Source organism: Salmo salar, chromosome 10, assembly GCF_965601325.2.
Source record: "Salmo salar chromosome 10, fSalSal1, whole genome shotgun sequence".
Taxonomy (NCBI): Eukaryota; Metazoa; Chordata; class Actinopteri; order Salmoniformes; family Salmonidae; genus Salmo; species Salmo salar.
In genome coordinates, this window is record NC_138300.1 from 31,992,501 (window position 1) to 32,018,429 (window position 25,929).

The 25,929-nt window shown below is 45.7% G+C and overlaps 1 protein-coding gene across 3 annotated transcripts in view; it reads left to right on the forward strand.

Annotated features, from left to right (window-relative positions):
* LOC106560226 (disabled homolog 1) overlaps nt 1–25,929 on the forward strand; it is a 108,857-nt gene that overhangs the window by 44,935 nt on the left and 37,993 nt on the right. For all 3 annotated transcript variants that reach the window (XM_014122857.3, XM_014122862.3, XM_014122864.3), the window contains exons 3-5: nt 11,614–11,753; nt 12,411–12,509; nt 14,239–14,370. In XM_014122857.3, the coding sequence (XP_013978332.1) occupies nt 11,614–11,753; nt 12,411–12,509; nt 14,239–14,370 (371 nt within the window). The remainder of the gene's footprint in view (nt 1–11,613; nt 11,754–12,410; nt 12,510–14,238; nt 14,371–25,929) is intronic.

A 25,929-nucleotide genomic window follows, 5' to 3' on the forward strand; every position in this document is an offset into this window, starting at 1 on the left:
GTCCAGTGTGTGTGTGTGTGTGTGTGGGTGGAGCCCAGTGTGTGTGTTTGGTGAAGAGTCCAGTGTGTGTGTGTGTGTTGCTAGAGTCCAGTGTGTGTTTGGTGAAGAGTCCAGTGTGTTTGTATGTGTTGGTAGAGTCCAGTGTGTGTGTTTGGTGAAAAGTCCGGTGTGTGTGATTGGTGAAGAGTCCAGTGTGTGTGTGTGGGTAGAGTCCAGTGTGTGTGTGTGGGTAGAGTCCAGTGTGTGTGTGTGGGTAGAGTCCAGTGTGTGTGTGGGGGTAGAGTCCAGTGTGTGTGTGTGTGTGGGTAGAGTCCAGGGTGTGTGTGTGGGTAGAGTCCAGTGTGTGTGTGTGTGGGTTGAGTCCAGTGTGTGTGTTTGGTGGGTAGAGTCCAGTGTGTGTGTGTGTGTGTGGGTAGAGTCCAGGGGTGTGTGTGTGGGTAGAGTCCAGTGTGTGTGTGTGTGGGTTGAGTCCAGTGTGTGTGTTTGGTGAAGAGTCCAGTGTGTGTGTGTGGGTAGAGTCCAGTGCAAGAGAGATGATTGAATCACCCAAAATGAGTTCCCACAATCCTTACAAAAACACTTGTATTTGATGTAATTGTTATCCTTTCCACAGTAAAGGTCTGAGCTGTAGCACTGGGGATCATTCGTTAGAGAGTAGCTTGATTTTAACAATAGCTACAGTAGTGTAACTGACTGGGTTTAAACAACACTGTCAGCCTGCTGAGTTACTGTGAAGGGTGGGTTTGAGTCCAATGTGTGGGTGGGTAGAATCCAGTGTGTGTGTGTCTGTGTGTGTGTGGGTAGAGTCCAGTGTGTGGGTAGAGTCTAGTGTGTGTGTTTTAGTAGATCCTGTGTGTGTGTGTGTGTGTGTGTGTGTGTGTGTGTGTGTGTGTGGGGGTAGAGTCCAGTGTGTGTGTGTGGGGGGGTAGAGTCCAGTTTGTGTGTTTTTTGATAGTGTCTAGTGTGTGTTTGTGTGTGTTTGTGTTTGTGTGTGTGTGTGTGTGTGTGTAGAGTCCAGTATGTGTGTGTGTGTGTAGAGTCCAGTATGTGTGTTTGTGTGTGTGTGTGTGTGTAGAGTCCAGTATGTGTGTGTGTGTGTGTGTGTATAGAGTCCAGTATGTGTGTGTGTAGAGTCCAGTATGTGTGTGTGTGTGTGTGTGTGTAGAGTCCAGTATGTGTGTGTGTAGAGTCCAGTATGTGTGTGTGTGTGTGTGTAGAGTCCAGTATGTGTGTGTGTAGAGTCCAGTATGTGTGTGTGTGTGTGTGGGTAGAGTCCTGTGTGTGTGTGTGTGTGGGTAGAGTCCTGTGTGTGTGTGTGGGTAGAGTCTAGTGTGTGTGTGTGTGTTGGTAGAGTCCAGTGTGTGTTTGGTGAAGAGTCCAGTGTGTGTGTGTGTGTGTTGGTAGAGTCCAGTGTGTGTTTGTTGAAGAGTCCAGTGTGTGTGTTTGGTGAAGAGTCCAGTGTGTGTGTTTGGTGAAGAGTCCAGTGTGTGTGTGTGGGTAGAGTCCAGTGTGTGTGTGTGGGTAGAATCCAGTGTGTGTGTGTCTGTGTGTGTGTGGGTAGAGTCGAGTGTGTGGGTGTGGGGGGGTAGAGTCCAGTTTGTGTGTTTTTTGGTAGAGTCTAGTGTGTTTTTTTGTGTGTGTGTGTGTGTGTGTGGGTAGAGTCCAGTTTGTGTGTTTTTTGGTAGTGTCTAGTGTGTTTGTGTGTGTTTGTGTAGAGTCCAGTATGTGTGTGTGTGTGTGTGTAGAGTCCAGTATGTGTGTGTGTGTGTGTAGAGTCCAGTAGTGTGTGTGTGTGTGTGTGTGTGTGTGTGTGTGTGTGTGTGTGTGTGTGTGTGTGTGTGTGTGTGTGTAGAGTCCAGTATGTGTGTGTGTGTGTGTGTGTGTGTGTGTAGAGTCCAGTATGTGTGTGTGTGTGTGTGTGTAGAGTCCAGTATGTGTGTGTGTGTGTGTGTGTAGAGTCCAGTATATGTGTGTGTGTGTGTGGGTAGAGTCCAGTGTGTGTGTGTGGGTAGAGTCCTGTGTGTGTGTGTGTGGGTAGAGTCTAGTTTGTGTGTTTTTTGGTAGTGTCTAGTGTGTGTTTGTGTGTGTTTGTGTTTGTGTGTGTGTGTGTAGAGTCCAGTATGTGTGTGTGTGTGTGTGTGTGTGTAGAGTCCAGTATGTGTGTGTGTGTAGAGTCCAGTATGTGTGTGTGTGTGGGTAGAGTCCAGTATGTGTGTGTGTGTGGGTAGAGTCCAGTATGTGTGTGTGTGTGTGGGTAGAGTCCAGTATGTGTGTGTGTGTGTGTGTGGGTAGAGTCCTGTGTGTGTGTGTGTGGGTAGAGTCCTGTGTGTGTGTGTGTGGGTAGAGTCTAGTGTGTGTGTGTGTGTGTTGGTAGAGTCCAGTGTGTGTTTGGTGAAGAGTCCAGTGTGTGTGTGTGTGTGTTGGTAGAGTCCAGTGTGTGTTTGGTGAAGAGTCCAGTGTGTGTGTGTGTGTGTTGGTAGAGTCCAGTGTGTGTGTGTGTGTTTGGTGAAGAGTCCAGTGTGTGTGTTTGGTGAAGAGTCCAGTGTGTGTGTGTGTTTGGTGAAGAGTCCAGTGTGTGTGTGTGTGTGTGGGTAGAGTCCAGTGTGTGTGTGTGTGGGGGTAGAGTCCAGTGTGTGTGTGTGTGTGTGTGTGGGTAGAGTCCAGTGTGTGTGTTTGGTGAAGAGTCCAGTGTGTGTGTGTGGGTAGAGTCCAGTATGTGTGTGTGTGTGTAGAGTCCAGTATATGTGTGTGTAGAGTCCAGTATGTGTGTGTGTGTGTGTGTGTAGAGTCCAGTATGTGTGTGTGTGTGTGTAGAGTCCAGTATGTGTGTGTGTGTGTGTGTAGAGTCCAGTATGTGTGTGTGTGTGTAGAGTCCAGTATGTGTGTGTGTAGAGTCCAGTATGTGTGTGTGTGTGTGTGTAGAGTCCAGTATGTGTGTGTGTGTGGGTAGAGTCCAGTATGTGTGTGTGTGTGGGTAGAGTCCAGTATGTGTGTGTGTGTGTGTGGGTAGAGTCCTGTGTGTGTGTGTGTGTGGGTAGAGTCCTGTGTGTGTGTGTGGGTAGAGTCTAGTGTGTGTGTGTGTTTTGGTAGAGTCCAGTGTGTGTTTGGTGAAGAGTCCAGTGTGTGTGTGTGTGTGTGTGTGTTGGTAGAGTCCAGTGTGTGTTTGTTGAAGAGTCCAGTGTGTGTGTTGGTAGAGTCCAGTGTGTGTGTTTGGTGAAGGGTCCAGTGTGTGTGTGTGGGTAGAGTCCAGTGTGTGTGTGTGGGTAGAATCCAGTGTGTGTGTGTGTGTGGGTAGAGTCCAGTGTGTGGGTAGAGTCTAGTGTGTGTGTTTTAGTAGATCCTGTGTGTGTGTGTGGGTAGAGTCCAGTGTGTGTGTGTGGGGGGGTAGAGTCCAGTTTGTGTGTTTTTTGGTAGAGTCTAGTGTGTTTTTTTGTGTGTGTGTGGGTAGAGTCCAGTTTGTGTGTTTTTTGGTAGTGTCTAGTGTGTGTTTGTGTGTGTTTGTGTTTGTGTGTGTGTGTGTGTGTGTGTGTGTGTGTGTGTGTGTGTAGAGTCCAGTATGTGTGTGTGTGTGTGTGTGTGTGTGTAGAGTCCAGTATGTGTGTGTGTGTGTAGAGTCCAGTATGTGTGTGTGTGTGTGTGTGTAGAGTCCAGTATGTGTGTGTGTGTGTGTAGAGTCCAGTATGTGTGTGTGTGTGTGTGTAGAGTCCAGTATGTGTGTGTGTGTGTGTAGAGTCCAGTATGTGTGTGTGTGTGTAGAGTCCAGTATGTGTGTGTGTGTGTGTGTAGAGTCCAGTATGTGTGTGTGTGTGTGTAGAGTCCAGTATGTGTGTGTGTGTGTGTGTGTAGAGTCCAGTGTGTGTGTAGAGTCCAGTGTGTGTGTGTGGGTAGAGTCTAGTTTGTGTGTTTTTTGGTAGTGTCTAGTGTGTGTTTGTGTGTGTTTGTGTTTGTGTGTGTGTGTGTAGAGTCCAGTATGTGTGTGTGTGTGTGTGTGTGTAGAGTCCAGTATGTGTGTGTGTGTGTGTGTAGAGTCCAGTATGTGTGTGTGTGTAGAGTCCAGTATGTGTGTGTGTGTGTGTGTGTGTGTGTAGAGTCCAGTATGTGTGTGTGTGTAGAGTCCAGTATGTGTGTGTGTGTGTGTGTGTGTGTGTAGAGTCCAGTATGTGTGTGTGTGTGTGTAGAGTCCAGTATGTGTGTGTGTGTGGGTAGAGTCCAGTATGTGTGTGTGTGTGTGGGTAGAGTCCAGTATGTGTGTGTGTGTGTGTAGAGTCCAGTATGTGTGTGTGTGTGTGTGTGTGTGTGTGTAGAGTCCAGTATGTGTGTGTGTAGAGTCCAGTATGTGTGTGTGTGTGTGTGGGTAGAGTCCTGTGTGTGTGTGTGTGGGTAGAGTCTAGTGTGTGTGTGTGTGTGTGTTGGTAGAGTCCAGTGTGTGTTTGGAGAAGAGTCCATTGTGTGTGTTTGGTGAAGAGTCCAGTGTGTGTGTTTGGTGAAGAGTCCAGTGTGTGTGTGTGGGTAGAGTCCAGTGTGTGTGTGTGGGTAGAATCCAGTGTGTGTGTGTCTGTGTGTGTGTGGGTAGAGTCGAGTGTGTGGGTGTGGGGGGGTAGAGTCCAGTTTGTGTGTTTTTTGGTAGAGTCTAGTGTGTTTTTTTGTGTGTGTGTGTGTGTGTGTGGGTAGAGTCCAGTTTGTGTGTTTTTTGGTAGTGTCTAGTGTGTGTTTGTGTGTGTTTGTGTGTGTGTGTGTGTGTGTGTAGAGTCCAGTATGTGTGTGTGTGTGTGTGTAGAGTCCAGTATGTGTGTGTGTGTGTGTAGAGTCCAGTATGTGTGTGTGTGTGTGTGTGTGTGTGTGTGTGTGTGTGTGTGTGTGTGTGTGTGTGTGTGTGTGTGTGTGTGTGTGTAGAGTCCAGTATGTGTGTGTGTGTGTGTGTGTGTGTGTGTGTGTGTAGAGTCCAGTATGTGTGTGTGTGTGTGTGTGTGTGTGTGTAGAGTCCAGTATGTGTGTGTGTGTGTGTGTGTGTAGAGTCCAGTATGTGTGTGTGTGTGTGTGTGTAGAGTCCAGTATATGTGTGTGTGTGTGTGGGTAGAGTCCAGTGTGTGTGTGTGGGTAGAGTCCTGTGTGTGTGTGTGGGTAGAGTCTAGTTTGTGTGTTTTTTGGTAGTGTCTAGTGTGTGTTTGTGTGTGTTTGTGTTTGTGTGTGTGTGTGTAGAGTCCAGTATGTGTGTGTGTGTGTGTGTGTGTGTAGAGTCCAGTATGTGTGTGTGTGTAGAGTCCAGTATGTGTGTGTGTGTGGGTAGAGTCCAGTATGTGTGTGTGTGTGGGTAGAGTCCAGTATGTGTGTGTGTGTGTGGGTAGAGTCCAGTATGTGTGTGTGTGTGTGTGTGGGTAGAGTCCTGTGTGTGTGTGTGTGGGTAGAGTCCTGTGTGTGTGTGTGTGGGTAGAGTCTAGTGTGTGTGTGTGTGTTGGTAGAGTCCAGTGTGTGTTTGGTGAAGAGTCCAGTGTGTGTGTGTGTGTGTTGGTAGAGTCCAGTGTGTGTTTGGTGAAGAGTCCAGTGTGTGTGTGTGTGTGTTGGTAGAGTCCAGTGTGTGTGTGTGTGTTTGGTGAAGAGTCCAGTGTGTGTGTTTGGTGAAGAGTCCAGTGTGTGTGTGTGTTTGGTGAAGAGTCCAGTGTGTGTGTGTGGGTAGAGTCCAGTGTGTGTGTGTGGGTAGAGTCCAGTGTGTGTGTGTGTGTGGGTAGAGTCCAGTGTGTGTGTGTTTGGTGAAGAGTCCAGTGTGTGTGTGTGTGGGTAGAGTCCAGTGTGTGTTTGGTGAAGAGTCCAGTGTGGGTAGAGTCCAGTATGTGTATGTGTGTGTGGGTAGAGTCCAGTGCAAGAGAGATGATTGAATCACCCAAAATGAGTTCCCACAATCCTTACAAAAACACTTGTATTTGATGTAATTGTTATCCTTTCCACAGTAAAGGTCTGAGCTGTAGCACTGGGGATCATTCGTTAGAGAGTAGCTTGATTTTAACAATAGCTACAGTAGTGTAACTGACTGGGTACAACACTGTCAGCCTGCTGAGTTACTGTGAAGGGTGGGTTTGAGTCCAATGTGTGGGTGGGTAGAATCCAGTGTGTGTGTGTCTGTGTGTGTGTGGGTAGAGTCCAGTGTGTGGGTAGAGTCTAGTGTGTGTGTTTTAGTAGATCCTGTGTGTGTGTGTGTGTGTGTGTGGGTAGAGTCCAGTGTGTGTGTGGGGGGGGGGTAGAGTCCAGTTTGTGTGTTTTTTGGTAGAGTCTAGTGTGTGTGTGTGTGTGTGTGTGTGTGTGTGTGTGTGTGTGTGTGTGTGTGGGTAGAGTCCAGTTTGTGTGTTTTTTGGTAGTGTCTAGTGTGTGTTTGTGTGTGTGTGTGTGTGTGTAGAGTCCAGTATGTGTGTGTGTGTGTGTGTGTGTGTGTGTGTGTGTAGAGTCCAGTATGTGTGTGTGTAGAGTCCAGTATGTGTGTGTGTGTGTGTGTAGAGTCCAGTATGTGTGTGTGTGTGTGTGTGTGTAGAGTCCAGTATGTGTGTGTGTGTGTGTGTGTAGAGTCCAGTATGTGTGTGTGTGTGTGTGTGTAGAGTCCAGTATGTGTGTGTGTGTGTGTAGAGTCCAGTATGTGTGTGTGTGTGTGTGTGTGTGTGTGTAGAGTCCAGTATGTGTGTGCGTAGAGTCCAGTATGTGTGTGTGTGTGGGTAGAGTCCAGTATGTGTGTGTGTGTGTGTGTGTGGGTAGAGTCCTGTGTGTGTGTGTGTGGGTAGAGTCTAGTGTGTGTGTGTGTGTGTGTGTGTTGGTAGAGTCCAGTGTGTGTTTGGTGAAGAGTCCAGTGTGTGTGTGTGTGTGTTGGTAGAGTCCAGTGTGTGTTTGGAGAAGAGTCCAGTGTGTGTGTGTGGGTAGAGTCCAGTGTGTGTGTGTGGGTAGAATCCAGTGTGTGTGTGTCTGTGTGTGTGTGGGTAGAGTCCAGTGTGTGGGTAGAGTCTAGTGTGTGTGTTTTAGTAGATCCTGTGTGTGTGTGTGTGTGTGGGTAAAGTCCAGTGTGTGTGTGGGGGGGGGGGTAGAGTCCAGTTTGTGTGTTTTTTGGTAGATTCTAGTGTGTGTGTGTGTGTGTGTGTGTGTGTGTGTGTGTGTGTGTGTGGGTGTGGGTAGAGTCTAGTTTGTGTGTTTTTTGGTTGTGTTTGTGTGTGTGTGTGTGTGTGTAGAGTCCAGTATGTGTGTTTGTGTGTGTGTAGAGTCCAGTATGTGTGTGTGTGTGTATGTGTGTGTGTAGAGTCCAGTGTGTGTGTGTGTGTAGAGTCCAGTGTGTGTGTGTGTAGAGTCCAGTATGTGTGTGTGTGTGTGTGTGTGTGTAGAGTCCAGTATGTGTGTGTGTGTAGAGTCCAGTGTGTGTGTGTGTGTGTGTAGAGTCCAGTATGTGTGTGTGTGTGTGGGTAGAGTCCTGTGTGTGTGTGTGTGTGGGTAGAGTCTAGTGTGTGTGTGTGTGTGTGTTGGTAGAGTCCAGTGTGTGTTTGGTGAAGAGTCCATTGTGTGTGTGTGTTGGTAGAGTCCAGTGTGTGTGTGTGGGTAGAGTCCAGTGTGTGTGTGTGTGTGGGTAGAGTCCAGTGTGTGTGTGTGTGTGGGTAGAGTCCAGTGTGTGTGTGTGTGTGTGGGTAGAGTCCAGTGTGTGTGTTTGGTGAAGAGTCCAGTGTGTGTGTGTGTGTGTGTGTGTGTGTGTGTGTGTGTGTGTGTGTGTGTGTGTGTGTGTGTGTGTGTGTATGTAGAGTCCAGTGTGTGTGTGTGTGTGTGTGTGTGTGTGTGTGAGGGTGGTGGGGTAGAGTCCACTGTGTAGCAGGGTGGGTAGAGTCCGGTCTGTGTGTGAGGGTGGGGGGTAGAGTCCAGTGTGTGTGTGAGGGGGGGTAGAATCCAGTGTGTGTGGGTAGAGTCCAGTGTGTGTGAGGGTGGGGGGGTAGAGTCCAGTGTGTGTGTGTGTGTGGGTGGAGCCCAGTGTGTGTGTTTGGTGAAGAGTCCAGTGTGTGTGTGTGTTGCTAGAGTCCAGTGTGTGTTTGGTGAAGAGTCCAGTGTGTTTGTGTGTGTTGGTAGAGTCCAGTGTGTGTGTTTGGTGAAAAGTCCGGTGTGTGTGATTGGTGAAGAGTCCAGTGTGTGTGTGTGGGTAGAGTCCAGTGTGTGTGTGTGGGTAGAGTCCAGTGTGTGTGTGTGGGTAGAGTCCAGTGTGTGTGTGGGGGTAGAGTCCAGTGTGTGTGTGAGGGGGGGTAGAATCCAGTATGTGTGGGTAGAGTCCAGTGTGTGTGTGTGTGTGTGAGGGTGGGGGGGTAGAGTCCAGTGTGTGTGTGTGTGTGTGTGTGGGTGGAGCCCAGTGTGTGTGTTTGGTGAAGAGTCCAGTGTGTGTGTGTGTTGCTAGAGTCCAGTGTGTGTTTGGTGAAGAGTCCAGTGTGTTTGTATGTGTTGGTAGAGTCCAGTGTGTGTGTTTGGTGAATGTGTGTGTGTGTGTGTGTGGGTAGAGTCCAGTGTGTGTGTGTGGGGGGGTAGAGTCCAGTTTGTGTGTTTTTTGGTAGAGTCTAGTGTGTTTTTGTGTGTGTGTGTGTGTGTGTGTGTGTGTGTGTGTGTGTGTGTGTGTGTGTGTGTGTGTGTGTGTGTGTGTGTGTGTGTGTCCAGTGTGTGTGTGTGTGTGTGTGTGGGTTGAGTCCAGTGTGTGTGTTTGGTGAAGAGTCCAGTGTGTGTGTGTGTGGGTAGAGTCCAGTGTGTGTGTTTGGTGAAGAGTCCAGTGTGTGTGTGTGGGTAGAGTCCAGTGCAAGAGAGATGATTGAATCACCCAAAATGAGTTCCCACAATCCTTACAAAAACACTTGTATTTGATGTAATTGTTATCCTTTCCACAGTAAAGGTCTGAGCTGTAGCACTGGGGATCATTCGTTAGAGAGTAGCTTGATTTTAACAATAGCTACAGTAGTGTAACTGACTGGGTACAACACTGTCAGCCTGCTGAGTTACTGTGAAGCCTAGGCAATCTCATTTTTCCTATTCATATTAGACATCTTTGTTGTCTTGGGTTGGGTTGTTCTTTTCATGTCCTTTCTCTTTCTCCTCCAACACTTATCTCTCTCATCTCTAACTCTCTTTCCTCTCTCTAACCCCTTCTCTCTCACAACTCTCCCTCTCTCTCACCCTCTCTTCCTCATCACTCTCTCTCTCATCCCGCTCTCTCTCGCCATCTTTCTATCTCTCTCACCCCCCCTCTCTCTCTGTGTGACAGATGTAATGGAGGATTCTTTCATTAGTTGTGTTAGGCACAGCAGGTCACAGCCTCAGCAGACATTTAATTACACCACACATGCACGCACACACACACTCTCTCACACACACTCTCTAACTGGATGAATTCAGCTGTGACAGGAAAGGCTGTGATGGAGCATGGTAATAATATAAACCACTCAGCAAGAAAGTAACCCTAGAGCTATACACATCTACCTCTCCCTACCTCCCCCTTACCTCCCCCCTACCTCCCCCTTACCTCTCCCTACCTCCCCCTTACCTCCCCCCTACCTCCCCCTTACCTCTCCCTACCTCCCCCTTACCTCTCCCTACCTCCCCCTACCTCCCCCTTACCTCTCCCTACCTCCCCCTTACCTCTCCCTACCTCCCCCTTACTTCTCCCTACCTCCCCCTTTCTCTTTCGTCTACCTCTCTTGGCATTTCATGTCGCTCACATGCCGGGGAGACATTCTGAAGGAAGGTGGGGGTGTTGTGTGTGTGAGTGAGCATGTGTAAGCTGTGCGTGCATGCCTATACAGTGCCGTGAAAAAGTATTTGTCCCCTTTCTGATTTTCTCTATTTATACATATTTCAGATTTTTATTTATTTTACAAGGCAAATCAGTTAAGAACAAATTCTTATTTTCAATGACAGCGTAGGAACCGTGGGTTGTTCAGGGGCAGAATGACAGATTTTGACTTTGTCGACTCGGGGATTCAATCTTGCAACCTTTCGGTTACTAGTCCAACGCTCTAACCACTAGGCTACCTGCCGCCCCTGATACTAAATTTGATCAGATCTTCAACCAAAGATAAAGGGAACCTGAGGTTCTTACTGTGGAATGCAGTGCTTGGTGTTCAGCAGGAATAATGGAACCCATGTCCTCCAAAATGTTGACTCAGTTTGCCGAAAAAGCACCTGGAAGCAGCTGGATGATCATCAAGACTCTTGGAAGAATGTCCTATGGACAGATGATTCAAAATTAGAACGTTTTGGATGACATGGGTCCCATTATGCCTGGTGAAAGCCAAACACTGAATTCCACAGTCAGAACCTCATACCAACTGTCAAGCATGGTGGTGGTGGTATTGTGATGGTGTGGTGGTGGTAGTGTGATGGTTTGGCGATGCTTTGCTGCCTCAGGACCTAGAAGACTTGCCTTAATAGAAGGAACCATGAATTCTGCTCTGTATCAGAGAATTCTACAGGAGAATGTCAGGCCATCCGTCTGTGAGCTGAAGCTGAAGCGCAGCTGGGTCATGCAGCAAGACAATGATCCAAAACACACAATCAAGTCTACATGAAAATGGCTAAAAAACAACACATTTTAAGTTCTGGAATGGCCTAGTCAAAGTCCAAACCTAATCTCAATTGACATGTTGTAGCAGGACTTGAAACAAGCAGTTCATGCTTGAAAACCCACAAATGTCACTGAATTAAAGCAGTTTTGCATGGAGGAGTGAGCCAAAATTCCTCCACAGCGATGTGAGAGACTGATCAACAACTACAGGAAGTGTTTGGATGGAGTCATTGTAAGTGACAGCCAATCATAGTGGCCGAAAAAAGGAGGATTAAATACTGCTATGGGTGTCAGGTAGCTTAGAGGTTACAGAGCAACTAAAGGATTGGCGGTTCGACTCACAGGGCTGAAGGGTTTCTGTCATCAGTACCTCAGTACTTACTTCCGTTGTTCTCTTCAGCAAGACACTTAACCCCTAAACACCTGGTCCCAATGCTTCCTGCCTGCCTGTCATATGTGGGTGGTGCTTCTAATCTCAGGGTGATGGAAAGGGGGTAAAGGTCCAGAGACAGCTGAAAGAGAGATCAGTCTAAACACTCATGCCCTGAGGATCTTTCTCTCTCTCTCACTCTCCTCCTCTCTCCCTCTCTATTGTCTGAGAGGAGTACTCTACTCAACACAGAAGATAACATAGAGAAAGGAGCAAGAACAACACACACACACACACATACACACTAGTACACACATTCAATACACACACAGAGACAATAAAGAGCATGTGGAGAGAGGGGAAACACAGAGAGAGGAGATAAGAACAAAATGTCATGCCATCATTCACTAGAATGGGGAGGAAGAGAGAGAGAATGGGAGAAAGAGAGGTTGAAGTGGGGACGAAGAGATGCACTGCAGCATGTTGACCTAGCAGTGTGTTTGTGTCTGTTATTTGAGAATGAGAGGAATACTGAAGCCATTTGCCAATCAAATGACAGCAGAATACTGTGTGGCTTTCTTGCTCTTGACTGTGTATTAATACTCTCTTTACAGCTGGATCATAATGAGAGGTGTGTATGTGTGTAGTCATGTGTGTGTACTGTACTGACCCTGTGTGTCTCTGTCTCTCTCAGGGCAGGATCGTAGCGAGGCCGGGCTAATCAGGCGGTTTAAGGGGGATGGCGTTCGCTACAAGGCTAAACTTATCGGTCTGGACGAAGTCACGGCTGCACGCGGAGACAAACTCTGTCAAGACTCCATGATGAAGCTCAAGGTGACTGTGTGTGAATGTGTTTAACCCTGAGGCCAGGGAATGAGGGGGAAGGGGAGGATGAAGATGAAGATGGGTGAGAGAAGCAGTGAGGAGGAGGATTTTGGCTCCTATCTCTATTACATGCTGGGTAATTGTGCAAGGGCAGGATGGGCTGAAAAATTTGAGGGGTGCGGAGAAAGGAGACAGAGGCAAGGGGTGATGGGCGAAGGAGTGGAGGTAGATGGTCCATTGATCAACCTGTTTCCCAATTTGCTCATCCAGACAGAAAATCCATCCCACACACACACACACACACACACACACACACACACACACACACACACACACACACACACACACACACACACACACACACACACACACACACACACACACACACACACACACACACACACACACACACACACACAGACAGTCACTTCCGATCTGTCCTCCTCTTCCAAATCAAATTTTATTTGTCACATACACATGGTTAGCAGATGTTAATGGGAGTGTAGCGAAATGCTTGTGCTTCTAGTTCCGACCATGCAGTAATATGGAACGCGAAGCGAGGCGGCCATCTCTCTCGGCGCCGGAAGTACTTCCCTGCTCTTCTCCATCTAAAGTCAGTAATATGTGTATATGTCTCTATAACCCTGTTGTGTGTGTGTTCTGTAGGGTATAGCAGCGGCAGGGCGATCGAAAGGAGACCACAAACAGAAGGTGTCTCTAACTGTCTCCTTTGGAGGGATCAAGATCTTCCATGAGAAGTCTGGGGTAGGTTTCAGAGTGTGTGTGCGTGCTCCCGCGTGCCTGCATGTTTGTGTATGTGTGTATGTGCGTGTGTGTGTGTGTGTGTGTATGTGCGTGTGTGTGTGTGTGCATATGTGTGTGTGTGCATATGTGTGTGTGTGTGTGTGTGTGTGTAAGATATTGCTCCAGGGGGACAGGTGGACCTGTTAATGAGGCTGCTCTAAGGAGTCCCAGGGGAAATCAGGAGGACCTAATTGAAACCACCTCAGTAGATCAGAATACAGACCTGCTTTATCATCTGATTGGCAGAGAATAGCGTCGTAGTCTGTCTTCCTCTGTGTGTGTCTTTGTGTCTGGTTACTGGGGGCTTTGTTTGTGGTGCCTCTTATGTGCCAGGCTGCCACTAGAGGGGGGGGGGGGGGGGGGGGGGGGGGTGTGTGTGTGTGTGTGTGTGTGTGTGTGTGTGTGTGTGTGTGGCCTTGCCTTTCAACATCCCACACTGCAACCATATTGCTTACATCCCCATCCCGTCCTCCCTCCCTATGGATAGATGAGTTGGATTGGTGGTTGGATGGATGAATGGATGACCTCTCTCATGGAGGAGGGAAGGTCATGGAGGGAGGAGCTGTCTGAGATTGAAGAGAGGAGCGAAGGAACAATCTCTCCTCCCTCCCCACAGAGGGCGGACGCTCGTGTTCTCTCTTTCTGTCACGGATGAATGGAACAGCCAGGAGGGGTGGAGAGAGGGCGAGGCCTTTAACAGAAAAATAAAAAGTGTGTGTATGTCATCCCCTCTCCAGCCCCAGCCTAGTACAAGACATCTGGGTTCCATGTCTAATCTACAGGCATGGGATGTGTGTGTGTGTGTGTGTGCGTTCATTCGTACTTGCATGTGATCACAGGGCCTCTCCTGCTGGTGGGGGGGGCTCTTATTATTGTCAGGTCAGTCAATGGGAGTAATGATAATCATCAGCCTAGTTAATAAATATAGGACACATCAGTCACACAGAGTTACTGTCTCCTGTCGTACCACTATAGCTGCTGCTGGGTGCACTGTAGTACTGTCAGCTCTGTCAAAGCACTGTGTGGGGTTGACAGATGCACGTCTCTGTGTGTGTATTTGGGCTCCATGCTATGTTCTGAGATTGCCTCTGTCTGTAGTGTCACATCCAGGGAGTAAATGTAGTGATCGACTCGACTGCCTGCAGAGACGCGACTCTCATTGTCACATACATACACTGTCACACACACATGAACGCGCACACACACACAGACACACAGTCCCAGCTCTGGTTCACTGGGACAACCGATGCCATCTGCCATGGGCACAGCCATCCCTCCTCTGGCACAAACCACTCTGGCTAAACTGGAGGGAGTAGGGGAACTAAAGACCGTTAAATGTAGCAGGCGGGAGTGTGTGTGTGTGTGTGTGTGTGTGTGTGTGTGTGTGTGTGTGTGTGTGTGTGTGTGTGTGTGTGTGTGTGTGTGTGTGTGTGTGTGTGTGTGTGTGTGTGTGTGTGTGTGTGTGTGTTGAAGAGGTCTAATCCCCCCCTCCTGTCTGGCACAGAAACACAACACAGAGGCTCACAGGGAATACTGGGACTGTATCCCTCTGTCTGGCCACTTCCTGCTGAGGGCTGCCTGAGCTCTGAATAGAACTACTGCCAGATCATCCTCTCCTCTTTCCTCTCATCTATTCATCTCTAGATCAATGGTTCTGTCTGTGATGACTTTGTGTTTCTGTCTCTCTCAGGTCCTCCAGCACCACCATGCTGTCCATGAGATCTCGTACATCGCTAAAGATATCACGGACCACCGAGCCTTTGGCTACGTCTGTGGGAAGGAGGGAAACCACCGCTTCGTAGCTATCAAGACCGCTCAGTCAGTGAGTACCACACACTTTGTGAATGTGTGTGTATGTCCATGATCCCTATTGCCCTCTGCTAGCCACGGGGAACATTGTCCTGTTTACATTTAGATAATGACCCTTGAATCAGCTCTCAGCAGATAGATACATGCAGAGCACAGTCTGCCCTGCTGCTGTGGCATGTGTGTGCGTGCGTGGAGAATAGCGATAGAGTCTATATTCTCACTATTTTGTTGTTGTCTGTGTCTTAAATTCCTGTGGGCAGGTTCTGCGTGTAGACATAGAATCTGCCGGGACGGAATGGGATGCGTGAAATAATGAGCTGCAGTAGTTTTGATCTTTGGGTTTTCTTCACTGGTTATATGGACTAGGGGTGTGAACGTTTAAACATTAAAACATTTAAATGAAATTGGGATCATTAACGTTAAGGAAACAAAACTAACCAAAAAACGATGTGATTTTTGTGGGTTCCTATTACAAAGTATGTCATTGCCCTTTTAAAACGCAACTGCCCCTGTTTACGCCAACAAGAATTAAAGCTGCAAGCAGCATTGCCGGGGTTCAAGTTGTGGGCCCACTGTGCCACCATCCTGACAAATTGGACACATCGCCCAAGGATGAGCTACTTCTGCTGTCCTTACCATGCTTGGAAAATATCAGAACTGAACATCAACCAGATCATGCAGAATGCTTTTGATGTATACTGAAGAAAAATATAAACACAAGGAGTTCCGGTTCAGCATGTGAATGGAGAAGAAGCTCGTATACGAGGCTCCTACACATTAGTTCATTTAGCCAAATTTTTACTTTGCATTCCACTTTCTTACATATCATATTTGATTGATGAGTTCGTAAGTTACCTTTTTGATTCTAATGTCACATGACCTCTAACTAACGTTTCAACCGCGATGGCAAACATGAATGGTAATGGCGCCGACTCCAGTCCAACTGTTACAGAGCCTCATGCGGTCACACTCCCCACAGATCTTCAGAACCTCCGTACGGTTCTGGTCTCGGAAATTACAGCTACCATTGCCACTCAGCTCAAAACTGCCATTGATGCTGCTCTGACCCCCTTCTCCTCCGTCCTAGATGGTGTCCGAGCCGCTGCAGATGAACAAGGCCAACCGAATTGAAGGCTTTGAACATAACCTGTGTGACTACAGTGACCATAGTATCACTTGAGAAAACGGTCGCTCGTCTGAGCTCCGAAAACTCAAAGCTGATTGACAAGGCCGATGAGCTGGAATCCCGTTCTTGCCGTTACAACCGGGCAATAGGTATTCATCCCAGAATGATAATAACAAACAGCGAAGTCACGTGCAAGCGCGTCACGAGACACCTGTCCTCAGACTGGCCACTGATTGACTGAGCCACAATTTTCTGCCCGGTAACAGTTGACGGATGAAACCAGTTCCTAAAGATTGTTGACAGCCAATGGAAGAGTTAGGAGGTGCAACGGAAATCCTATGTCACTGTAGTTTTTCAAGGGATTCAAAAGAAAAACTACATTTCTAATTTCTCCCACTTCCTGATTCAATTTTTCTCAGGTTTTTGCCTGCCATATGAGTTATGTTATACTCACAGACACCATTCAAACAGTTTTAGAAACTTCAGAGTGTTTCCTATCCAAATCTACTAATATGCATATTCTATTTTCTGGGCCAGAGTAGTAACCTGTTTAAGTTGGGTACGTTTTACATCCGGCCGTGAAAATACTGTCCCCTAGCCCCAAGAGGATACCAGAGAAACGTGAAGGAGGGGACTCAGTTAAGTTCATGTCAGAATTCTTCGCAGATGTGCTACGTCCGGTCATCGTTCCATCACCCCGAAGATGGATAGAACTCACTGCATTGGCCCCTCCCCAGCGGGTGGAGACGACAACTCCTAGAGTGTTTATCATCCGTTTTCACTACTACGGTGACAAGGAGCGCATCCTCCAGAGGCAGGGCACAGACCAGCTACACTTCTGCAGATGCAATGTGTTCGTCTTTCCTGACCTCAGCTCAAATGTCGCCAAGAAAATAGTTAAATTCTTCGATGTGAAACGGAAACTTCATGCGAAAAAGGTGAAATTCTCACTCCGCTTCCCTGCTCGTCTGCACATTGAACATGCCGAGGGGAAACTACAATTCCACTCCCACGAGGACGCCCAGGATTGGTTCGACAGTCACTTATGAGCCGTATCTTGGATCTATGACCTACTCTTTTGCCAGGTAGAATGCATAGCCTAGACTCTAAGTCGAAGGTATTTTTTACTTTTACAGAAGGGCATTTCTTTTTCTCCTTGTTGCCATTAAAAATGACTGATACTGTGTTGTATGGTTGTCATTTAAGCTACACATTTGGGAGGTCCTTTTTATTTGGCTAGATGGCTAATGTAGTAATGCATGGCTACAATTCCAGGCTTTTGCAGAGCTTTCTTCTTTTTTTCTTTATTTTCGTCTAGATACTTACTGAAGGACTTTTTACCACTTTATTACGCCCTATTGATCATTCGTATGTGTACAGACACTCGGCCTCTTTTCTTTATTGTAACAGGATAACATACTGTGGGACACTTATTTGGCCATCCTTAAGACTGTGTTGCATGTATGTGTTGCACTGATTGAAGACTCCTTGAGTCAGGACAATTCCGTTTCACTGTTATCCTTTCGCGGGGGTGTGGGACGCTACCGTCCCACCTGGCCAACATCCGGTGAAATTGCAGAGCGCCAAATTCATATTAAATTACTATAAATATTTAACTTTCATAAAATTACAAGTAGAGAAGTAACAAAAGTCAGAAATAGCGATAAAATGAATCACTTACCTTTGATGATCTTCATATGGTTACACTCACAAGACTCCCAGTTACCCAATAAATCTTTGTTTTGTTTGATAAAGTCCCTCTTTATATCCAAAAACCTCTGTTTTGTTAGTGCGTTTTGTTCAGTAATCCACTGTCTCAAACAACATCCGGTGAAGTTGCAGAGCGTGAAACTCAACAAAACAGAAATTCGCATAATAAACATAGATAAAAGATACAAGTGTTATACACCATCTTAAAGATAAACTTCTTGTTAATCCAACTACTGTGTCAGATTTCAAAAAGGCTTTACGGCAAAAGCAAACATGCGATTATCTGAGAATAGCATCCAGCAGACAAATCATTACAAACAGTAACCATCCAAGTAGAGGAGTAACAAAAGTCAGAAATAGCAATAAAATGTATCACTTACCTTTGATGATCTTCATATGGTTGCACTCCCAAGACTCCATGTTACACAATAAATGTTTGTTTTGTTCGATAAAGCCCCTCTTTATATCCAAAAACCTCTGTTTTGTTGGTGCGTTTTGTTCAGTAATCCATTGAAACAAAGCGCGATCACAGCAGACAGATGAAAAATCTAAAAAGTACCATAAAAGTTCGTAGAAACATGTCAAACAATGTTTATAATCAATCCTCAGGTTGTTTTTGTCATAAATAATCGATCATATTTCAACCGGACAATAGCTTCGTCAATAGAAAAGGAAAAACAAGAAAGGCACGCTCCCAGTCACGCACAGGACTCATGACTGGAAATGTCCACTGTCCTCTCATTGAAAGTGGTGTTTCTCCCTCATTTTTCAGAGTAAAAGCCTGAAACAATGCCTAAAGACTGTCCACATGTAGTGGAAGCCATAGTGATCGTGAACTGGGTCATAAGTCTTTGTATGGTGGATAGGCTTTCAATGGAAAAACAGCCATTTCAAAATATTAGCACTTCCTGGATGGATTTTCCTCAGGTTTTCGCCTGCCATATCAGTTCTGTTATACTCACAGACATTATTTTAACAGTTTTGGAAATGTTAGAGTGTTTTCTATCCAAATCTACCGATTATATGCATATCCTAGCTTCTGGACCTGAGTAGCAGACAATTTACTTTGGGCACGCTTTTCATCCGGAGGTGAAAATAGTGCCCCCTACCCTAGTGAGGTTATGGGGTGTGTGTTTTGGTTATCTGTTGACCTTCTTTACTGTTTTGTGAATGCCTTTTCAAGTGTATTTCACGACTGGGGCTATGGAGCCTCTCCGCGTTAGGATAGGAAGGTTTTCTTTTTATATTTTATATCGTATATTTTATACCTAACACAGGTTTCAATAGCGTTTCTCCTTAAGAAGGGGAACGACTTCCTGTTCTTCATTTAGGCCCCTAAGTTTCCGTAATGTGGATGTAAAGGTGCTGGCGAAGGTGATAGCAAGGCGTCTGGAAGTAGTCTTACCAGGACTCATATCACAGGAACAAACCATCTTTATAAAGGACAGATATGAATTTTTTAATATTCAGATGCTGTTTAACATGATTTATTGTAAACAATTATCCAACTCCCCTGAGGTGGTAATCTCCCTAGACGCAGAGAAGGCATTCGACAGAATTGAGTGGGAGAACCTATTTGCTGTTCTTAAAAAAATTGTATTTGGGAACAAATTTAGCTCATGGATCCATCTCTTGTATACATCTCCCCAGGCCAGTGTCTGTACCAATGACACCCGTTCTGATTATTTTGTCCTGGAATGTGGGACACGCCAAGGCTGCCCACTGTCCCCTTTATTATTTGCTGTCGCAAATTGAGCCCCTTTCAGTAGCTTTACGGGCATCCTCCTCTTTCCAAGGTGTAACACAGGAAGGAGTTTAACAAAGGCTATCATTATATGCAGATGATTTGTTACTCTATATAAATAACCCTGTAACCTGTTTACCTTCTATCTTTTCTATTCTGGAGAACTTTGGCTCCTTCTCCGGTTACAAGCTGAATCTCCAGAAAAGTGAGTGCTTCCCAATCAATCCAGCAGACAGACTTGCCCTTTTGAGCGCTACAGCTCCAGCTCCAGCAGACAGACTTCAAATACCTTGGAGTGAATGTAACTCGTTCATTACATGCTCTTTTTTCTGCAAACTTTGCTCCCCTTGCGCAAATGAAAACTGATTTTCAGAGATGGGGTAGCTTACCACTATCACTTAATGGAAGGATTAATGCTGTAAAAATTTAAGTTTACCCAAATTCCTTTTATCTATTTCAATCTACCCCATTGTTTTTACCAAAGCGTTTTTTTAAAGTCAATCAGTCAGGCTGTTACCACATTTATCTGGGGAGGAAAGGTACCCAGAGTCAGTAGATCTTTACTTTAGAGGTGCATGTTTAGTGGAGGGCTTGCACAACCCAACTTTTTATACTATTTCTGGGCAGCCAACTTTCACAAATTGCCATTCTGGTTACATGCTCCAGATATCCCATTGTGCCACCATGAGGCATATTCTTGTATTTCTTCTTCTCTTCCTGCTGTACTCTGCACTTCTCTCCCAACAATCCCCTCTCGCCATACACGCAATCCGGTAGTGCTGTCAACACTTAAGATTTGGTACCAGTTTTGACGACATTTTAAATTCTCAGCTGCATCTACTGTGGGTGTTATTGATAGTAATCACTTATTCAACACTTATCTAATAGATCATGCTTTCTCTCACTGGCCAAGGAAAGGTATTAAGTCCTTCCAATACTTTATATGTAAATATACTTTTTTCTAGTTTTCCCAACCTGGTCTCTAAATACTCTTTGCCTCCATCTCACTTTTTCCGTTACCTTCAAATTAGGCATTGTGTCTCCTCCCAATTTTCTGGCTTCCCTGCTCCACCCCCTTGCCAACCCTGGGATGGCATATTGACTATATTACCTCGACAGAAAGAAGTCATTTCTCAGATCTGTCTGTGTATTTTGTCATTGGACAAACACTCCACCAACAAAATTAAATCTGCTTGTGAATGGGAAATGGGGGTTGAATTTACACAAGAGTGGTGGGATGAGGCGATTGATAGAGTACGCTCCACTACATCTTGTGCTCGTCTTGGTCTCATACAATTTAAGGTTTTACATAGGGTGCATTTTTCCGAACCCAGATTGTCTGACATATATATCCAAATGTAAATGATGAGTGTTATAGAGGTCATGTCTCACCATGTGACCTTAGTCACATGTTCATTCAATGCTCTAAACTACAAAATAACTTTTTTTGAAACTTTATCTGAGGTGCTTGAAATTAACCTGCAGTGTTGTCCTTGATAGCTGTTTTTGGTATTCCAGAAGACATGTTCTCCATGCACCCCAAACATGCAGATATTGTTGCCTTTACATCCTTAATAGCTCGACGTAGAATTCTTCTCCAGTGGAAGTCTGCTCAGCCCCCCTCAACTTCTCAATGGCTCAACGATGTAATGTTCTTCCTAAAGCTTGAGAATATTGAGTATTCTCTTAGGGGTTCCAATGATACTTTTGTTAGAAAATGGCAACCATTTATATCATACTTTAATGGCTTGCAGAGTCTCCCCCTCTGATGAGATGCTTTCAGGTATCCCAGTAGGCATTACCAGTAGTCATTACATAATAGGTACAGTCATCAATATAATGTTATCCAGTCCAAGCAAGCTTGTCTAAGGTTTACTGATCATTTATTTATTTATGTTTTTGTATTTTGAATCTGTATTGTTGTTTGTATTATTTATCTATGTTTACCCCCCCCCCCCCCCCCCCCCCCTGTATTCTTGTTTATTTGTTGTGAATTCTCTGTAGAATTGTCTAGGACTGAATTGAGGGAGGGTGTGGGATGGGTTGGCTATATGGGGTGATCAGGGTGGGTGGTTGGAAGGGGATTGGGGGTGGGGGTGGTTGGGAGGGAGGGAATCAAGGTGGGTGGACTGAGGTAGGGCGGAGAGGTAGGGAAGGGACTAGTGGGTCGGGTGGATGTGTTGTATGGAGGGAGGGAGTGTGGTTGGGATATGCTAAAATCTTTGTAATTACATTGATGTACAATTTGTAAAACTTGAATAAAAATATATTTAAAATAACATTTATATATAAACACATGTAAAGTGTTGGCCCATGTTTCATGAGCTGAAATAAAAGATCCCAGAAATGTTCCATATGCACAAAAAGCTTATTTCTCTCTAATTTTGGCACAAATTTGTTTACATCATTGTTAGTGAGCATTTCTCCTTTGCCAATATAATCCATCCACTTGACAGTGTTGGGTTGTAATTTGAAATACTTGCTATACTAGAAGTTAAAGGTATGAGTATGAGGAATGTATATGGTGGGGTCAATGGAGGGTGGATAAGAACTAGGGACCTGAAAAGTTACAAAGTAAGGGAAAAGGCAATCACATGGCTGAGGTCACTGATAAGGTTGGATAGCTGTGGATTAGAGAGGAATGGGGGCCGAGATCAGGTCACATGAAGGGAGAAGGAACAGTTTATTACCCACATCACTTAACTTCCTGCCTAGCAACAAAGTTGTAGTGTTTAGAGAAAATTTGAATACTCTGTATAAAGGGGGTTATAGATACTTGTGCTGGTGGAAACATGTCATTGTCTTTTCAGCTGATTGACCTAGTGGGTGAATAAAATTGGTTTGAGCTTTGACTAGTTGTCCATTAGTTTTTACTCTATTTAGAACAGTTGTGGCATATCAAGAAGCTGATTAAACAGCATGATCATTACACAGATGCTTGTGCTGGGGACAATAAAAGGCCACTCTAAAATGTGCAGTTTTGTCACACAACACAATGCCACAGATGTCTCAAGTTTTAACCTCTCTAGGGTAGGTGGCACCAATTCGTCCCACCTACGTAACAGCCAGTGTAATCCCGTGGCGCGTTATTCAAAAACCTCAAAAATGCAAAAACTTCAATTTTTCAAACATATGACTATTTTACACCATTTTAAAGACAAGACTCTCGTTAATCTAACCACACTGTCCGATTTTAAAAAGGCTTTACAACGAAAGCAAAACATTAGATTATGTCAGCAGAGTACCCAGCCAGAAATAATCAGACACCCATTTTTCAAGCTAGCATATAATGTCACATAAACCCAAACCACAGCTAAATGCAGCACTAACCTTTGATGATCTTCATCAGATGACAACCCTAGGACATTATGTTATACAATACATGCATGTTTTGTTCAATCAAGTTCATATTTATATCAAAAACCAGCTTTTTACATTAGCATGTGACTAGCATGTGACTAGCATTCCCACCGAACACTGCCGGTGAATTTACTAAATTACTCACGATAAACGTTCACAAAAAGCATAACAATTATTTTAAGAATTATAGATACAGAACTCCTCTATGCACTCGATATGTCCGATTTTAAAATAGCTTTTCGGTGAAAGCACATTTTGCAATATTCTCAGTAGATAGCCCGGCATCACAGGGCTAGCTATTTAGACACCCAGCAAGTTTAGCACTCACCAAAGTCAGATTTACTATAAGAAAAATGTTATTACCTTTGCTGTCTTCGTCAGAATGCACCCCCAGGACTTCTACTTCAATAACAAATGTTGGTTTGGTTCAAAATAATCCATAGTTATATCTAAATAGCGGCGTTTTGTTCGTGCGTTCAAGACACTATCCGAAAGGGTAAATAAGATACTCAACTAGTCCAAAGAAGGCCAGTTTTATTGCTTCTTTAATCAGAACAACAGTTTTCAGCTGTGCTAACATAATTGCAAAAGTGCTTTCTAGTGATCCTTTTAAAATTATAAACTTGGATTAGCTAACACAACATGCCATTGGAACACAGGAGTGATGGTTGCTGATAATGGGCCTCTGTACGCCTATGTAGATATTTCATAAAAAATCTGCCGTTTCCAGCTACAATAGTTATTTACAACATTAACAATGTCTACACTGTATTTCTGATCAATTTGATGTTATTTTAATGGACAACATGTGCTTTTTTTTTCAAAAACAAGGACATTTCGAAGTGACCCCAAACTTTTGAACGGTAGTATACCTTCAGAGGTGAATGTATCAAACCAGTTGCTGTGATAAAAGTTTTTTGTTGTTGTGCACTCTCCTCAAACAATAACATGATATTTTTCACTGTAATAGCTACTGTAAATTGGATAGTGCAGTTAGATTAATACGAATTTAAGCCCATATAAGACATGTCTATGTCCTGGGAAATTTTTTTGTTACTTACAACGTCATGCTCATTAGCTTAACCGTCCCGCGGGGGGGACAACAACCCCGTAGAGGTTTTAACGTTGTTGACATCTATCATCCACCAGGTGTTCCTAGAGAGTTCCTCAATGAGTTTGACACCTTGACAAGCTCATTGCCTGACGATGGCTCACCACTCTTCATACTTGGCAACTTCAACTTCCCTTCGTCTGCCTTTGATTCACTTCTTTTCAACTCTCTCATTCCCCTCCTTGCCTCTTTTCACCTCTCCCTTTCCCAGTCCCCTCCCTCTCACAAGGCAGGCAATATGCTTGACCTCATCTTTACTAGAGGCTGTTCACCTACTAGTCTCATTGCACCCCCCCTCCTGGTCTTTGATCACTGTCACTACTTTGTTTCCTTTTCTGTCTCCCTTTCCTCCAACCCTAGCCACTCGGCACCTACCCAGATGGTCATGTGCCGTCGTAATCTTCGTCTCCCACTACTCTTTCCTCTTCTATCATCTCTCCCTTCTGCTAAATCCTTCTCCCTCCTGTCTCCTGATTATGCCTCTTCAACACTACTCTCCTCCTTTTCTGCATCCTGTGACTCATACTTTCTCCCGGCCGGCCTTCCCCTCCTACTCCGTGGCAGAGTTACTCATTGTGAGCTTACAGATCAGGGCAGTGGCCAGCTGAGCAAAAATGTTGGAATACTAAACTTCTGGAGGACCTATGACTTCTGTAATCGTTAAAGCCTTGGTTTCATGCATGTTAACATTAGAAGCCTCCTCCCTAAATGTGTTTTATTCACTGCTTTAGCACACTCCGCCAACACTGATGTCCTAGCCGTGACTGAATCCTGGCTTAGGAAGGCCACCAAAAATTCAGAAATTTCCATCCCCAACTATAACATTTTCCGCCAAGATAGAACTGCCAAAGGGGGCGGAGTTGCAATCTACTGCAGAGCTAGCCTGCAGAGTTCTGTCATGCTATCAGGTCTGTGCCCAAACAGTTCGAGCTTCTACTTTTAAAAATCCACCTTTCCATAAATAAGTCTCTCACTGTTGCCGCTTGTTATAGACCCCCCTCAGCCCCCAGCTGTGCCCTGGACACCATATGTGAATTGATTGCCTCCATTTATCCTCAGAGTTCGTACTGTTAGGTGACCTAAACTGGGATATGCTTAACACCCCGGCCGTCCTACAATCTAAGGTAGATGCCCTCAATCTCACACAAATCATCAAGGAACCTACCCGGTACAACCCTAAATCCATTAACACGGGCACCCTCATAGATATCATCCTGACCAACCTGCCCTCTAAATACACCTCTGCTGTCTTCAACCAGGATCACAGCGATCACTGCCTCAATGCCTGCGTCCGTAATGGGTCCGCGGTCAAACAACCACCCCTCATCACTGTCAAATGCTCCCTAAAACACTTCAGTGAGCAGGCCTTTCTAATCGACCTGGCTCGGGTATCTTGGAAGGACATTGTCCTCATCTCGTCAGTAGAGGATGCCTGGTTGCTCTTTAAAAGTGCTTTCCTCACCATCTTAAATAAGCATGCCCCATTCAAAAAATGTAGAACTAAGAATAGATATAGCCCTTGGTTCACTCCAGACTTGACTGCCCTTGACCAGCACAAAAACATCCTGTGGCACGCTCCTCAGCACGCCCGCTCTGCAGCGCTCTCAATGCCAACACCTCTCTCTGGAATCTTTCGTCGGGTTCCTCACTCGACTCCCTGACTGGCTCTGGTTCACACCTCGGCTCCGCCGACCACCCCGTATGCCCACCCCCCCAATCTTTGGGGGGGGGGGGGGCCTGCCTCTCGGGCTTCCGTCGTGGTCGTGAACTTCGGAGTCACCGTTGATCCTCCCTCGCTGCCTCCGTCTGCTCCCATGGAAGGTGATCCATTCCTGCCTGGATCTCCTCCAACGTCCAGGATCCCTTTCCGTCCAAGATATCCTCCCATGTCCAGGATGTCTGCTCCTCCTGGCCACGCTGCTTGGTCCGTTTGTGGTAGGATCTTCTGTTACGTTCGTTGAGGGAAGAATTAGACCAAGGTGCAGCATGGTAAGAGTACATCTTTCTTTATTAGATGAACACCAAAACAAAACCAAAATAAATACAAAACGAAAACGTGACGTTCAGTAGGGCATACAGCACAGTACCAAAAACAAGATCCCACAAACTAAAGGTGGAAAAAGGCTGCCTAAGTATGATCCCCAATCAGAGACAACGATAGACAGCTCCCTCTGATTGAGAACCATACCCAGCCAACAAAGAAATAGAAAACATAGATTTCCCACCCTAATCACACCCTGACCTAACCAAATAGAGAATAAAAGGGATCTCTAAGGTCAGGACGTGACACCCTCCCTACCTTCAGGCTATGCTCAAACCCTACACCCCAACCCGAGCACTCCGTTCGGCCACCTACGGTCTCTTGGCCCTCCCACCCCTACAGGAGGGCAGCTCCCGCTCACCCCAGTCCAAGTTCTCTGTCCTGGCAGAGTCTCTGCCAATCTTCTGAAAACATCTGGAACCCTACCACTTCAAAGAGTATTTTATATAATCCCACAGCATGTTCTCACCAAGACCCCCC